This window comes from Varroa destructor, unplaced genomic scaffold (assembly GCF_002443255.2).
Source record: "Varroa destructor unplaced genomic scaffold, Vdes_3.0 BEIS01000005.1, whole genome shotgun sequence".
NCBI lineage: Eukaryota > Metazoa > Arthropoda > Arachnida > Mesostigmata > Varroidae > Varroa > Varroa destructor.
The window spans coordinates 25,820,898-25,835,784 of NW_019211458.1; the positions used below are offsets into that span (position 1 = coordinate 25,820,898).

The 14,887-nt window shown below is 40.2% G+C and overlaps 1 protein-coding gene across 6 annotated transcripts; it reads right to left on the reverse strand.

The window, feature by feature from the left end:
• Positions 1-227: 227 nt before the first annotated feature.
• On the reverse strand, positions 228-14,830 carry LOC111250924 (WD repeat-containing protein 11-like). Of its 6 annotated transcripts, none has more exons than XM_086989964.1 (21): positions 14,182-14,829; positions 12,456-12,606; positions 12,070-12,190; positions 11,553-11,741; positions 10,870-11,037; positions 10,186-10,448; positions 9,533-9,710; positions 9,015-9,214; positions 8,706-8,825; positions 8,235-8,396; positions 7,761-7,880; positions 7,250-7,377; positions 6,519-6,846; positions 6,168-6,263; positions 5,446-5,640; positions 4,874-5,280; positions 4,236-4,410; positions 3,814-3,926; positions 3,108-3,303; positions 1,141-1,369; positions 228-808 (listed from the first exon to the last, which is right to left on the reverse strand). In XM_086989964.1, exons 1-21 carry the CDS (start codon positions 14,286-14,288, stop codon positions 555-557), a joined length of 3,900 nt encoding a protein of 1,299 aa, XP_086846090.1. In that variant the 5' UTR covers positions 14,289-14,829; the 3' UTR covers positions 228-554. The 6 variants fall into 6 exon arrangements, with proteins under 6 accessions (XP_086846090.1, XP_086846093.1, XP_086846089.1 ...); XM_086989967.1 differs by having other exon boundaries at positions 3,814-3,866; positions 7,250-7,383; XM_086989963.1 differs by having other exon boundaries at positions 7,250-7,383; positions 14,182-14,828.
• Between the last annotated feature and the right edge of the window lie 57 nt (positions 14,831-14,887).

The following is a 14,887-nucleotide window of genomic DNA, read 5'->3' on the forward strand; positions in this document are numbered from 1 at the left end:
GCATTTATGATATATAGTGATATTATTTCATCTCTAAACACATTTATACGACGCATTTTCCCATCGGCGCCAAGTAACCTGCCCGCACGGCGGACGGGGCTAGTGCCATTCCTAGACTCCACGAAAATATATCTTCTTGTTTCAAACCTGTACACAAGTCTATTCTGCTAGCAATATTCACTAGTCTATAACATAATTATTCAATAATTCAGTACGTGCCACGAATCTGGGCTTCCAATCATCTTTCAATATTATTAAGTACTCTCAATGAATTTAATCCATCAGTTCTTAGGACGTCCTTTTCTTTCGCTTAGATCCAGATGTTATATTTTTGTCTTGTCCTCTCCATCCTTCGGTGACATAACTAAAAGGACCAACGGTGACGGCTCATCTCCCTTTTCTTATTTCATGCCATAACGCTACTAATAGTTTTGTGCTAAGTGTATATGCATATGACATAGGGCAACGAACACATTAAAATGTATTTATTGCAATCCTGTGCTCACTAGCGGCCCCTCTATTTGGCCGTTGCGTCACGCCGCTTAAAGTGTGTATTAATCATTAATAAGTGCTAATTGTGAGTGTGGAGTTCGACGTAAAGACGCACGTTGTCGCGTTAACTGAAGGTGACGATGATGTGCTATCAGTGATGTGCTATCTTCGAGAATAATTTCAATCTCTTTCTTAAGATCCTCAGCTTCGGGCATGTCGAGAGCCTTCATGCAGAAGGATAGCGCCGCCTCAGAGTTTCCTATTGCGTGTAGGTATCGGGCGTACTTCAGTCGAAGAGCGGCTGGGCGGTATTCCTCTGCAACGAGCAAATAACATGTTAACGTGAGTCAATATACTCTGTCATTCCACTGTATCGTTCATCCAATGATGAAGACAAAAACGACAGTTAATCATTCATCAGACCAAGCCTATTATATATGGTACAGACATATTAGTAGAGCAAGTACGGAATATCAGCTCCTGCTCTATTATCGGGATCATGGTTTAACTCCAAGCAGTTTTTAGGTCATACACTCTAGGAACAGAAGACTTATACAAACGCACAAGAGCTCTGCAAGACTGAAACACTGTCAGAGTCTTTATAAGTCCGGGCTGTCTTCACCTTCAGTTCGTCTGTTATCTACTTACCCTTTATTTTGTCCCACTCAATCTGAAGTCCGGCTTCCTCGGCTGCATCAGCCAGCAACATGGCTCTTTCTAGCATTTGATTTGCTGCCAGGAGCTGAATACAGCGGCCCACCTCCGCAACTGAAAGTAATGCTACCGCAGCCTTCGTGCGCTGATTAGTCGCCACTAGCGATAGATGCTCTGCCCATTTGCACACGACGTCACACTGCTCGACGCGTGATAGTGAACACTGATGAACAGAAACGACCCGATTAAATGAAACAGGTTGAAAAAAAGAAACGGGTGTTGATTTTTGTACTATGTGTTATGAACCAGTGCTCTCCTATATATATATATCGGAGCAGACTCGGCGGGCGTTTTTAAATAACCTTGAAACTAGCGTTATGCTTTTTTACTATATAATAAAGGTACTCTCTGTCACTTTGCATACACGCCTGACCGTTCCAGCACTTTCTGGAAAACCAAATATCTACAATTAGTGTTCCTATATGTAATTTTCTATCTATGGCTTTTCGGAGTGAATCGATAATGGGATATGCTTGCCCTCCACTGGCCCTTTTAAGGCATAAAAGGTCCCATAGTCACTTGAAGCTAGATCGGGACAATAGGTGTCTTAAAATCAACTTTGAATATTCCTTTGTTTAATTTAGGAAGTAATAAAGGCATGGCGATGATGCCTATCGCTGCCTTTCCACGGGGACGCCATTTTCTCGCCTGGTCCCACTTCAAGGCTCCAAATTTTGCTTTCGTCAAAAGCCCTCTTAATTGCAGCAATGTGTTTTTGTTTTTCCTATTCCGACGTTTAATCACCTTTTTGTTGGTCTTTAACACTTTAATCTCCTAATGAGTGAAAACTGAGTTATTCCAAGTGGGGCAAAAAACATTTTTTAGTATAAAAATACTTAGAGTTTTTATTTCTCAAAATCTACCATTCAATTTCAAATTCCCTGTAGAATTCGCTTGTAATAGCCATATATAAACATGTATACATACTGTACATACACACTAGGTTAGGAGGGCCTAGTCCTAATGATAGCTTAGTGGGTAACGTATTTGATCCCGAACGGCGATAGTGACCTCGAATTACAAAGGGGCCTAATTAGTATCGCATGCTGTATTATACAAAATACGTCAAATTCTCCTGCGAGTTGGTCTTCTTGAAGTAAGCTTCAAAAGACTGTCATCGTTACCAGAAACACCACCGGTGCAAATATAAACCGAATAGAATATATGGTTACGCTGAATATTGGGCCACGTCTCTTCGTTGGCTTTACCAGAAGGTCTGAAAAACGGCACCAGTACTCGTAATGCAGTGATAAGGTGTGATTTATTAGCTAATTCGGCTCTATTAAATAAAAATGACTTAACCACAATCTTAACGAAATGAAAAAGTCTGTCAGGATATCGCCCGTAGGTAGGCGCACTAAGAGACAGACAACACCTCGGAAAGTAGCAACAAGTACCCAAAATATTAAATATAGCTTACCGATCTCTGAAATATGTAATATCAAAATAGGTGATACTTCACATAACGATGTACATAAGTATATATATGAAATCGAAACAAGGTAAGATGATACAATGTATGTAATCACTTACCCCTATAAGGAATATTAATACCTTCACCCGTCTGTGTGCGAAAAATTAATTAGGTAAGCCAGCGAGCAAAAAGACGACGTGGTTGCCCAAATATATTAAACAGTTTATAAAGTTCCATCAAATAAAGTGCTACAATATGTACGTCCATCGCCTGCCTAATAAGCTTCAAGATGAATACGCAACATTCGCCATTTGACCGTCACTTTGCAGTCTTCGACCCGCATCCGCCGTTTCATCGCTTTTCTAGCCCATAGACTTTGTCTTTTCCTAGTCGGCTGTGCTGTCTATATAGTTTCATTGACATACATATTGCATTTTAGATGCTACCTGCTAATTGTTCGTTAGAAGGGTACCATAACAGGTCGTACCTTGGCGAGCCATACGCTCTTATCCCACTGTGCGTTACTTTGTAGGTATCTACAAGCGTCAAGGGCTTTGTTGATTACACAAAGAAGTTGTACACCTAGCTGAGTGTCTCCGGACGCGATCAGGTTGGTCGCCACGAGCTTCACCACCGAAGACTGTGACGCGTTCTCTGTTTTGAGACAAGCGATTAAGCAAGCTCTGAAACCCATAGATCAACAAGAACATAAGCAGCAAAAATAGGAAGATATGTCATTCAAATAGGCTCATATAGACATAACAATAAATACATCCATAAACTTTCTAAAGGAATACAAGAAGATGATGATTTATTTCTTATATTATAGATATTAAAAGGCGGTTCAATGGTAATATGTTTGCCACCATTTCTGCCACTGAACGTAAGGTAAGTAATCCATTCGAAACCGCGCATTAACACATTTCATTTTGTGTTTAAAGCCTGGCGCGAATACCCGACGTTAAACATGTGACGTTGATTTAATGTAAAAGCAATATCTTTACACCCATTTTGTAACGTATTCTCTATTGTACAGTTGAATCCTAGTCAAAATCCAACTAAACAACGGCGAAAGCCTTCTTAACATGTCAGCCAACAACTTGTACCTTTACTTCAAGCAGTTCTTCTAGCACATCTGGGACGTATGCACATCATGTATATAAATATACAGAGTTTGTCTAAATTGAAATTACCTCAGCGCATCATGGGTGAAGTGTGGGTTCGGCGGCTCCGTTTCAAGCAGCAACTGCACAGCTCGATCAGTATCGCCCAGAAGAAGAAATTCGTCAAGGCAACATTGTGTGAGCTATATTAACATGTATCCAAGAACAAGAGATTGTTATTATTTATCAAAGACGAACTCGATCAGCTTCGTATAATGTCTAGTAATGAACTGGAAGTAGCCCATAGCTATTTCGCTCTAAGATTCTAATATACTGATTGATTAGTAACAACTTTACCTTCATTCCCTGCAGAACCGGACAAACAGAATATTGCATCTATACGTATTGTTTGACAATTCCCCCAATTTAAATTTTTTTCGTAATTTAGCTTTTGAACATTATTTATATTTTTCAGTTTATGATGTTCGCCTGAAAACAATAGTTATGCTTACCTGGTAATTGCTTCCTCGTTTACTCTCGTGCAGCATCGCCCGGTATAGCTGTGTTCGACGGTACTCCTTTTGCGGTAGAAGAAGATCAAAGGACGGTGGAAGACTTCTTCTAACCGGATCAACCAACGACTCAAACATGGTCCAAAAACGAATAGCTTCATCATCGCCAAATAGCCTGAGATAAATTAGCACCCATGAAGATTATGCGCAGGCGTAATAAAACATTGCAGGTGTGGCCCTTATAATCAAGTCGACTGAATCAGCTAGCACTGTAGTAACTAGTGGTATATTTATCAGTGTCGTGTTCTAGAAGCCAGGTTCTATCCTCAGTTTTAGATGTTTACGTAGCATATGGTAAAATGGCATTACAGTTACAAAATAGCGACAATGGAAAATAACGTAGATCTAAAGACAGTAAAAACAAAAATATATTTCTAATTGGAACGGATGCTGTTTCACTGTAAGCCTACGACCCTCTAGAACTGGAAGTCTGACTTTTCCTCACTGTTCTAAATCCATCTATATTGCAAGCCTGCTTTTGCTTATATATCAGGCTTCAACAAATGAACGTAATCTCACCGAAGGATTGCGATCAAAACGCTATTTGTATCCTAGTATTTTAGCTTAGCATTAATTACCTGGCAATAATTAGTGCGCGCTCAGCGACGCTCGCCTTTACCAATGCCTCCCATACTTCGGGCTCTAGATCGGCCAACATGCTTCGCGCTAAAGCCGTATCTTCGCTGTTTACAAAACTTCGCAGTGATGACATGACAGCCAGGGGATCAACTTCCTGTTGACTGCACGGCAGATGTTGCAAAATGGCTTTGAGATGCAACGCTGAGTTTGGCGAGAGGATAGCTGGCAAGAATGGCATCTCTTCGAAGAAGTAATCGGCAATCGAGCTTGCTGGATGCGGTTTGAGCTCCATGTCCATAATGGTGATTGTGCCATTGGCCCAGGCAAGAAGAGGTCGCATAGAGCCGGCCCAATCTACATGTGAGACTTCGCCTCGGCCAGTTTTCAATGATGTTAGACGATTCATCTACGAAATGAGCAAACACACAACGGAGATACTAATAGCAAAGAATCGTTCTCGATATACTGCAATAATGAGCTCTCACTCGAACTTATACATTAAAATATACCTCATTTGGTATCGTTTCATGTCCATGAAGTGTTTAAAAAAACTTGTCTATCCTGAACATACCGTATGATCCGCTGTTGCTTCCCATAGCTCTACTGCGTCTTGGAACAAAACAATGATCTTCATGTTTCCCCTACCAGGAGCGAAAACCACCTTGCGGACGGCACCGCGCTGCGACGGTGTGGTCTCACTTTTTTTAGTTGTTATGTCCCAGAGCGACAGGTTACCATCTGAATCGCCTAGCACTAATTTGTCAGCCTATCAATTGAGTCGCACATACGTACAACAGAATGATAAATTAATGGTATTGTATTTAAGAAAAAATATATATTTTATTTGAGCACAAAATAAATGCATACTGGTGTTATTGCCATAATTATCACATATTTAACATGCTGTCTGATATATAATGGACGTGTTAATTTTTACGGTGACACACACAGTAATTAACAGTTTAGCGATTGAGACATTTGCACGGCGTTATCTTACACGAGATGTAGCTATGATAGGTCCTATAGCAACATACTGACTTGATTGAATCCTCTAACCTTCGTCATCATTATGATCATCATAAGATTATCGTCGTTGCTAACGGCCTACCGTAACCGATATCCAAAAGCTTAGAGTTGGAGATGTACAGACATTTTTTCTTTTGTTTGGCTACTATTTTATCTCGACGACAGAAGTCTGAAGCAGGCTAAATACGTTTTTCACAAGGAACTGCATAAACCCAGGATACATAAACTAAGCATTAGAATGAAACAACTCGAACCTATCACACTTGCCTTCCACGCCGTGCATGTTATTGAACCAGAAGAAACAGGCACAAGTATGCGCATATTGCTTTTTAACACAGATCCTTCCACAGTGAAGAAGCAGACCTACAATAACGAAAAAAGTGTCTCGTATAATGTTGCTCTCCATTTTCCAAAGTCTAAGATTGTTGGGTGAGTTTAACTACAGTGATATCCACTCGCTTACTCAGACAAGCAAACGTTTCTCTTACACCACTCTATAGTGCTTATCAATTAGTCAAGAGTTAAATAAATTAGTTAAACGAGTAAGTATTAGGTCATGGTAGTATTTGGCGTAACGCTCGAGGAACCTATCCACTAAAAAGTGTTGAAACTCTTTACCTTGCTCTGGGCATCGATCGCGAGAAAGTGCTCCTTTACAAATTGCTGATGTTGTCCCTTGCTAGTTTTTTTTCCATTTTCAACTGCTTGTGTGTCTTGTTGATCATTAGCTGGAGGCTTCAGGAAGATGGGCTCGGTCTGTTTAGGCGGCGAAGCTATGCCAGCCTCTTCGCCCATTTCGGAATGTTTACGCCGTAAGGCTGACCGAGGGCTCCATTCAAGGCATGAGATGCTGCGAAAGTTTTGCGACACTGTCGAGAGGAGGCTGAGATTGCGTAGATCCCAAAGTTCAAACGGTTGATCCTTGAAGGCTACAATGAAGTATTGCCTGAGTCAAAACAGCAGCAAACCAGAATGCCAGAAGTAACGCTAATATAAATGCGAAAAGTTAGCTAGCAACACAGACATTAAATCAACTGGTTTCCATTGCAGTTAATTTCTGATTACCAGTCCTGTTTACAAAATACAAATGTTTTAAATGTGTCTATTTACTCCCGATCCCACGAATGTATCGACATATATGTTCACGTTATTCAGCTCCCTTTTAGGCCAAAGCTTATTTAATTGGGTCGATTAGTTAAATACAAACGTTTGAGAACCATCATATGTTTTGCTTGCGTCTCGAAAAAAAGGTCGTTCGTGCATGTTGTGCACGAGATACGCTGTTATTATAAGGCGCTGCATAAGTCTGTTTAAAGCTTAGTATTTTCCAAGTGATTTTCACCACGCACCCGTATTTGGAGACCGCCACAAGCTCTATCGGTTTCTCGTCCGCTCGATCTGATCGAATCTGTCGAACTCGCCCTGAGGTAACTTCAGTCAAATTTAGTTCATTCTTTATGTTGCTGTTTTGCGTTGACTGCACCTTTATTGCAACGACAACGATGGCAACGAGAATAAAAAAATTCGTTACTATAATCACAATATCCATATAGCAATCTACTAGGTATCTTCGACGATCATACTAACCGTTAGTTAAGGGCAGCCCAGATTACTTTGATAGTAGATTATGTTTCCCTCTGACATAGCCACTAGCCTGCATATATATATATATATATATATATATATATGCATTCTACGTACACAAAAGTAAATTATTTTTATTAATTATTTGCCCTATGTAATCGAACATTGTTAGTGTGCGCTAAAGTAAAAGTCGCAACTGCTATGATGATGTTAATCTGCAAGTATCAGAAAGACACCGATGTTGAAAAATAGCAAACAAAAAAATCATTTCTTCACCTGTAGCGTCGCGTTAGCAAATGATAGAAAACTGGTGAGCCCGGTCCACTCAATACCCCTAACAGCTGTTGTGTGAACGCAGATATTACGTTCGACGGCTCCAGTTGCAACGTTTAAGACCTAGTTGGATATAATGAATATTAATGGAATCGCTAACGTCAAAACGCATGTGTCAGAAATGATGAATACATGATAAAAACCTTTGGGGTACATCAAGTTCACAAGCGTCCCACAGCTTCCGTAGAAAAAGCTTATACACAAAAATGTAAATGTTTGTTTTAGAAATGCATTAATGTTCTACTTTCTACTTTTTCCACTTCTCTACTTTCTGCGACTTTGAGATTCTGTCTCCAATAAACGATTTTCTGACATCAGCTAACCTTCTCGCCTCAATTACGACCGATCCTTTTTTTTATCATAAATTTGAAACCCCGTTTTGCCGTCGAGAAGCTACTAGGAGATTTAGAGAATTACCTGTACGTTCCCCGTACCGACAGCGCAAGCCAGAAGCGGACGGTAAGTCTTCCAGTTTTTAAATGTGACAGGTGGGCACATCTTCATACAATGTGGCAACGTTGAAAGCGTCTCCAAGGCGGCCGTGAGCACCAACCGTCGTTTACCCTGAAATTCGTTGACCTCATTGAACAGTGCAGTGCGTATGACCACTATTTGTAAAATATGAAGCGAGCATATCGATTAAGAGAAAAACATTAATTAACATTCATTGCTTCGAATGCTCCTCACGTCCTGCGAAGGTAGCGTTTTTTTTTGATCACCACATTGCAGACATAATAAGCAAAATCAGCTCTTCAAAACATGCAATTGTTCGATAGGTATCAAGCATATCCTCACAACATAAGCATCGTATGACGTCGGCTGAGGAACTGTGACTATACAATTGGTAGTTATGTCAATCTATAAAAAACAGATTTTAAGAATACGCACTAATTTGGAATCCTTGGCAGGCGGCAGCATCTTGTAGAAAAGTGTCCTACCGTCCTGTAGTACTATTGCCGCTCGAAGGCTTTCGCCCCACAAGATTTTTCTATCGTCATTAGAATCGGTCTAATGTGGAAACAAAAAACGATTTAATAATTTTAGTAAACTGCAAATTTCTGTGAAATATCTAAAAGCTAAAACAAGATGTCAAATTCTCGATCAAGCAATACCAATTTGCGTAAAACAAACGTGAGATGTTAACTCAATGAAGAAACAACTTGCTACGAATGTTTATGATGAAATTGCAAAACGTACCTGCTGAGTTGGGCAGAGCGCAAAAGCAACAATGCGCGAATTTCTTGTAACCATTCGATACGGATCTGATGTAGTTAACGTATCGTAGTGGACATCAAATTGCGCTGCTCGAGCAGACTGATGAAGCCACGATGGGGTAAGAAGAGAAATAGTACCGCTGCTATCTGATTCGCCACATAACCGAGATCCATCAGAGCCACCTACAAGCATTTCATATCTCAGCCGTTGATCCGCATGTATTGCTACACGTTACCAGCTATGATAAGTGAAGTTACGTATTATGCAATGTTGTGAATGGGGAACTCTATTTACAGAAGTCTATTTTATAATGCCAAGCCAAACCAGCTTTATCGGTTTGTGTCACAAACAAAGCGCTATATCGGTTATCTTGAATTACAGTAGGGAAATAAACATATCGGTAGAAACCAACGTGTATTTTGAGTACTATACACTGCCGTAAAGTAGGCATTTCAAAATAGCTACACGAAAAAGATCTGCTAGCAGTTATTTTAACTGACCAGAGCTGCCTAGTTGTGATTTAGAATCGTCGACCCCCTGTGGAAGTGTAAACGGTTTTCGCTGTCGCACAGTTATCACACCCGAATCATGAAGGCACACCAAACGACCCGTGAGTCGACAAATGCGAACAGCGAATAGGCCCGCCAAACTCCGTTCAACAACCGCCGTTCCTATAACCTGTAAACGTTAGATCATGGAACATCAGATTTAATTATATATATACATTATATACAAAAATATATGTTTTTGTTTTTCGGTAATTGATAATTAGAGTATATTGAGACCAGGTTCCTGAGCTTCTGTGCTAACAAGGATAAAACAGGTAGCTCCGCAAACGAAATATGAAAATCTTAACAGAAACTACGCGCGCGTCCCGCTGAAGAATTCATACGTAGTTTTACATTTGTCTATCGAAGTTCGTCTACAGACTCCGTATAACCTGATTAATCCGTCGCAACACTAAGTATAGGTATCTAAAATCTATTTTATTTAACTGTTCGTCAGTGCGCCTTAATGAATTAATCAGGTGTGACTTGCAAGAGCATCAAGACGGCAATTACTATTCTCTAATACTATAGAAATTCTCTACGCATATATTTATAGAAAAAGAAAAGGCTAACAGGCTATTTTTTTACTATTATCCAGCACCTACCTGCTGTATAACAAAGTCTACAACGACGACATGCCTTGGAAAAACGAGCACTAGTTGGTACCTATGGGCGGGATCGTGCAATACGGCTTGACAATCGGTGAGGTTGCCATACCCTCCCGGCATAAGGTCCATTTCGCTTGAAGGCTGATCACCGCCAGCCCCACTGCCACTAGCTCCACTTCCATGGTGACTGTGGGACCCTGAGACCGTTGTGCCAGCATTAGCTTGTGATGAATTCGCTCCCTGAAACATTGCCTGAACACCTATATATAGGTGGACACCGGGATACGACATTGAACAATTGAGCGTAGGATTAATATTTTGTATACACGTTATACAAGAATTGGAATAAAAGCTTTAAGCCAAAAGTACGTTTACGTGATTCTACATTAGGAGCCTCAATATATGTGTCCTATCTGTGTATTGAATCAAACTTAATTCAAACGTAGTATATGTTCTACAGTTAAACAACCAATCACTTGTGTAGTAGATAGGTTTACCCAGCGTATAGTACTCACTACACAAGCCATATTTGGATGAATAAACAAATAAAATAAAATGGCACTTGGCAAAAATCTTAGACCTAGGTATTTATTAGCGATTCCGGTGTGCAGTTTATTTGAACCACGTACTTACAGTACTTACGGAATACCACGTGAAGTTGTCTAAGTAGCAGAGACTTACCACTGAGCAATCTGCTTCTCCTGGGGTTTTCAGTAGGTGTCTGAGCCTGACTGTTCGTCCCACCTCCTGGTGCATGCGGAAGGTTCACATCAAGCCTTCGTAAGGGAGCTTGAGGTGCCCTGGCCGGATTGAGATCGTCCACCAACCATAAGTGCTCCAACGTTACCACTATGGAAAGAACCAGAGCAGACAAATATAGAAGCACGCGTTTCGCATAATATAGTGTTAATATCAATCCAACAAGAATTAACTGAGTTTTAAAGAATCAACTTTTTTTCGATAGACCTCTGTTTCTTAGTTAAATAAATGTATGCTCGATTATGGTTAAGCAAAACCAGTCTACACAGATTATAATAGTATACAGCTTGTACTTTTACAAATATACGCTAATCCTCTTTCCTTGAGCATTAATAAGCAAACATAAAACAACAACATCTCAAGTACCCCATAGCAAAATGCTAATTAAGGGAAATACTGGAAACGTCCAAACGGTACTTTCTTAAAACTAATGACTCGTCAAAAAGAGAAAGAAAGCAAGGGAGCTTGACTGTGACAGGACTTTCTCGCAAGCTGATTTTACCATGAGTCATTTTCTCTTCGATCTTTTTTGGCTCGTTCAGTAACGTAGTTTTACCGACATCTGGATCTTTGCTCGTCACCAGCTTAACATAAAGCCAACTCACAGGCAATGGAAGCTTCCGAAAAGGGGTCGACGGAAAATGCTGTGAACTTTTCTCCACCTGCTTCTCGAAGGAAATCTTTCTTCCAAACCAGAAGTTCACGTTCAGTGTCCCACAGAACAAGGTATGAGTGTTCGTAAAGGACCAGCAGCAATGGGTAGGATGCGTCATTATATGCCATCCAATGCATATCTTAAACAAAAAAAAAAAAGTCAAAAAGTATCTTCTCAGTTCTTGCCGCGGGACAATACAATGCATTTATTATTAACACAAAAATTACAGCATGTCAGCCAACTGCAGAGGCACATCTTCGTTACAGAAATCTCACGTACTACTGTCAATTATTCAGAAGCACGACGGAAAGCCCATTTGGTAAGTATATTTTGGCTTTATTAAACAGCCTCCAGCCTCAAGGGAGTATGATTCTATTTTAATAGCAGATCAACTGAATATTGAAATGTTTTAAGCGTACGTCACAAAGATGATTAAAAGATCGCTCGGCATTATCATTATATCTTACCAATGACTGTCTTATGGCCAGGTTGAGCAAGTTCGGCTTTGATCGTTCCCGTAGCCACGTTCCAAACAGTTACTACACCGGCACTATCTGCCGCGGCCAATCTTAATGTATATGGTCGCGCCTATACGCCGCAGTACAACAAACCCAAAGATTTATTATGAATACATAATAAATTTTCTAGATATACATTGTTCCAGAAGTCACAATACAACAACAATACAAATGATAAAAGCATTTTGCCAACGTTTGTTACATTTGAATTAGCACTAAGCACAACGTAGAAAGAAAAACACCTTAGGGAAAAATATATAATTAGTAACAGAAGCTATTAATAGTTCATCGGTTTAGCCTGTCATAATAGCGTGCTTCAATCATAAATCCCTTACTTTGTCATGGTAGTGCAGATGACGGGACCATCGGATTCGGGTGACATCATGCCTGCCTCCTCCCTGAAGACATTGGACGGTGGTCACACTACGGGAATCTAAAACGACAATGTTACTTTGGCTTCCATATGCGACCAGACCCTGCGGCCCCCTAAAAACAACCAAGGTAAATACAAATAAGATGTACGTAAACATTCAATTAGAGAATACTCAACGAAATAAATAATTCTTTATTTGATCACATCTGCCTGTGGTATACACACTTTGGCGGGCTTGACAAAAGGCATCTGACTTTTTTTTAGCCAGAGGTTTAATCCTTTCTATACAGTTACTATCATTATTATTTACGCTGTACATAACAGTCATACATGCACCAGTATAAAATTAAAAATGTATTTCTTTTGTTGAGCTTATTACGATATTTTCAGCCATAATTTTAAAAGTGAAAAGCACGTTAATCGTTTACAAAGACTTGACCCTTTATATATGAACCAGGTTTTCAAAGGTAAAGTTTATACTCGTTATTCGAACTTGTTTTATGTACTTTAACACAATTAGTAGAATATCAGCAGCCGTATTGTACATTTCTCTCGGTTAGCACATGATATCTAGCAGCCTTTCTCTGAAACTCCTGTTTGTATTCCGACCAACATTCTACTAAAAAAACACAATATCTATCAGAGCCTACAGTTCGAAAATCGTTCACCATGAGCATCTCATCTACGCTCATTATCCTGTCCCACTCCAAAGCGCCATCTTAGTGAGTTCCTTTAGCTAATCTTTCTGTGGCTGGTCTCTTTCTATGTTACGTACAAGGATCCGTAACGCTCATCACCTCCACCCGAAAAAATCCCAGCTAATAGCTCCTAGAATTGCCCTGTTAGAATCTAATAAATGGGATAGAAATATGTAGGACAAACGACGTGAATTAAAAAAAAAATACTTTATACATGGTCTGGAATAACTGATTCGCTCATGTGAAGGTCATCTTAGACATGCTAATTACTTCCTGGCCAGTCGAGGGGAGCTGACTTCAGACACTAGTGGTTCAAGCACTTGCGTGCGTGATACTTATCGTTGTACGTACTAGCGAAGAGAAGTTACTCTAGAAGAAGTAGATCTGATCCGGTTTAATGGCGATTCTTTTTGAGGCTTACAACGTATAGTCCGTATGCAAACATTTATTGCATGCGTTTATATCAAAAGTAGGTTATTTTACACATAATGTTCCTTCCCATCTTGTCTATTACCTATTACACTACTGCATTGATATTCTTTGCATGTTTCTACTACGTGATTAGCACTTTTACTACTTCTTATGAGGTAAAATGCAGTAAATATAAATATGTCACGTAACGAATATGCCTAAATCTAAAGCAATCGGGACAATATTTACGCAGCTGAAACGGCATATAGTAAGCACTGAACGATTGATTGCACGTTAATTAGTCGACGTTCATGTTATTTGCGTGCAAAGTTCTTATACGGACTTACTACCTATAAATACGGTAAAAGTAATTTCATCAAATCACTGCGAAGTTCATTGATGTAGTAATGGTGGTCCATAAATTAAACGTTGAATATTCTCTAATATGTAAAGTTACCATCCCACATTATTGCCCTAAACATTTTTTTTCGCGTCTTATCTACTTACTACACGATCAAGGCAGGCTCGATGTTTTCACTATGCAACGTTGCTGTACGACGGACTAATTGACTAACTCACCAATCGAGAGCATCCTTATTGCCAGGATTAAGTATTCCAGGGATAAGCCGGGGGCTGACTTTCACCACCGTTGGGGTGGAACCCTCATCCGTAGCCGTATCCGACATCGGCGGAAGTCAAATCAGGTGCCCCTCGGACTCACACACACTCACACACACACACGCACACTCACCCCTGTTCGCTGGAACTAGAATGACAGTTATCGCTACAATAGGGTGAATAGTGAATTACACTCAAAGCCGAAGATAAAGTCGTTATTAAACATTTACACGCGCATAATTGTGACACATATTATTGAAAAACAATCGTTCAGCATTATTTGCCACTTCGCTCACACCGATCGGCAACAAACGTACACAAAATTTTGTTCGCTGTCACCTAGTTTTTTCTCGGAGGGCTCTTGAAATTCGTGACAAATTTTCTCACTAAGAGACATTGGCCAATACACATAGTGCCTGCGGCTTCCGCGGCAGCAATTGTCAATAACTCGTATACAGCCCCCTATCTATCCTCCTGTATAAAACTGGTGGCCCATGCGTTAAGGCAACCGCACAATCTACACACCAGCTGACGGCTGGTTCTAGTTGCACTTGCAGTGGCGGCCCCGCAACAGGAGCAGTGTCAGCGACAGCAGTGATAGCGGCGGTGGCGATAGAAACATGCGAACATCTGGAGAAAGAGCAATAAGGGAAAGGGATGATTGGTT

Bases quoted from the DNA above. Each gene is read 5' to 3' on its own strand.
- LOC111250924 (XM_086989963.1), bottom strand. From the start codon at position 14,288: ATGTCGGATACGGCTACGGATGAGGGTTCCACCCCAACGGTGGTGAAA. The intron at 8,826-9,014 runs GTACGTTTTGCA...TTTCCACATTAG, and splicing joins CGCTCTGCCCAACTCAGCAG to ACCGATTCTAATGACGATAG. The intron at 6,847-7,249 runs GTGCGTGGTGAA...GTTTTGACTCAG, and splicing joins GTGGCGGTCTCCAAATACGG to GCAATACTTCATTGTAGCCT.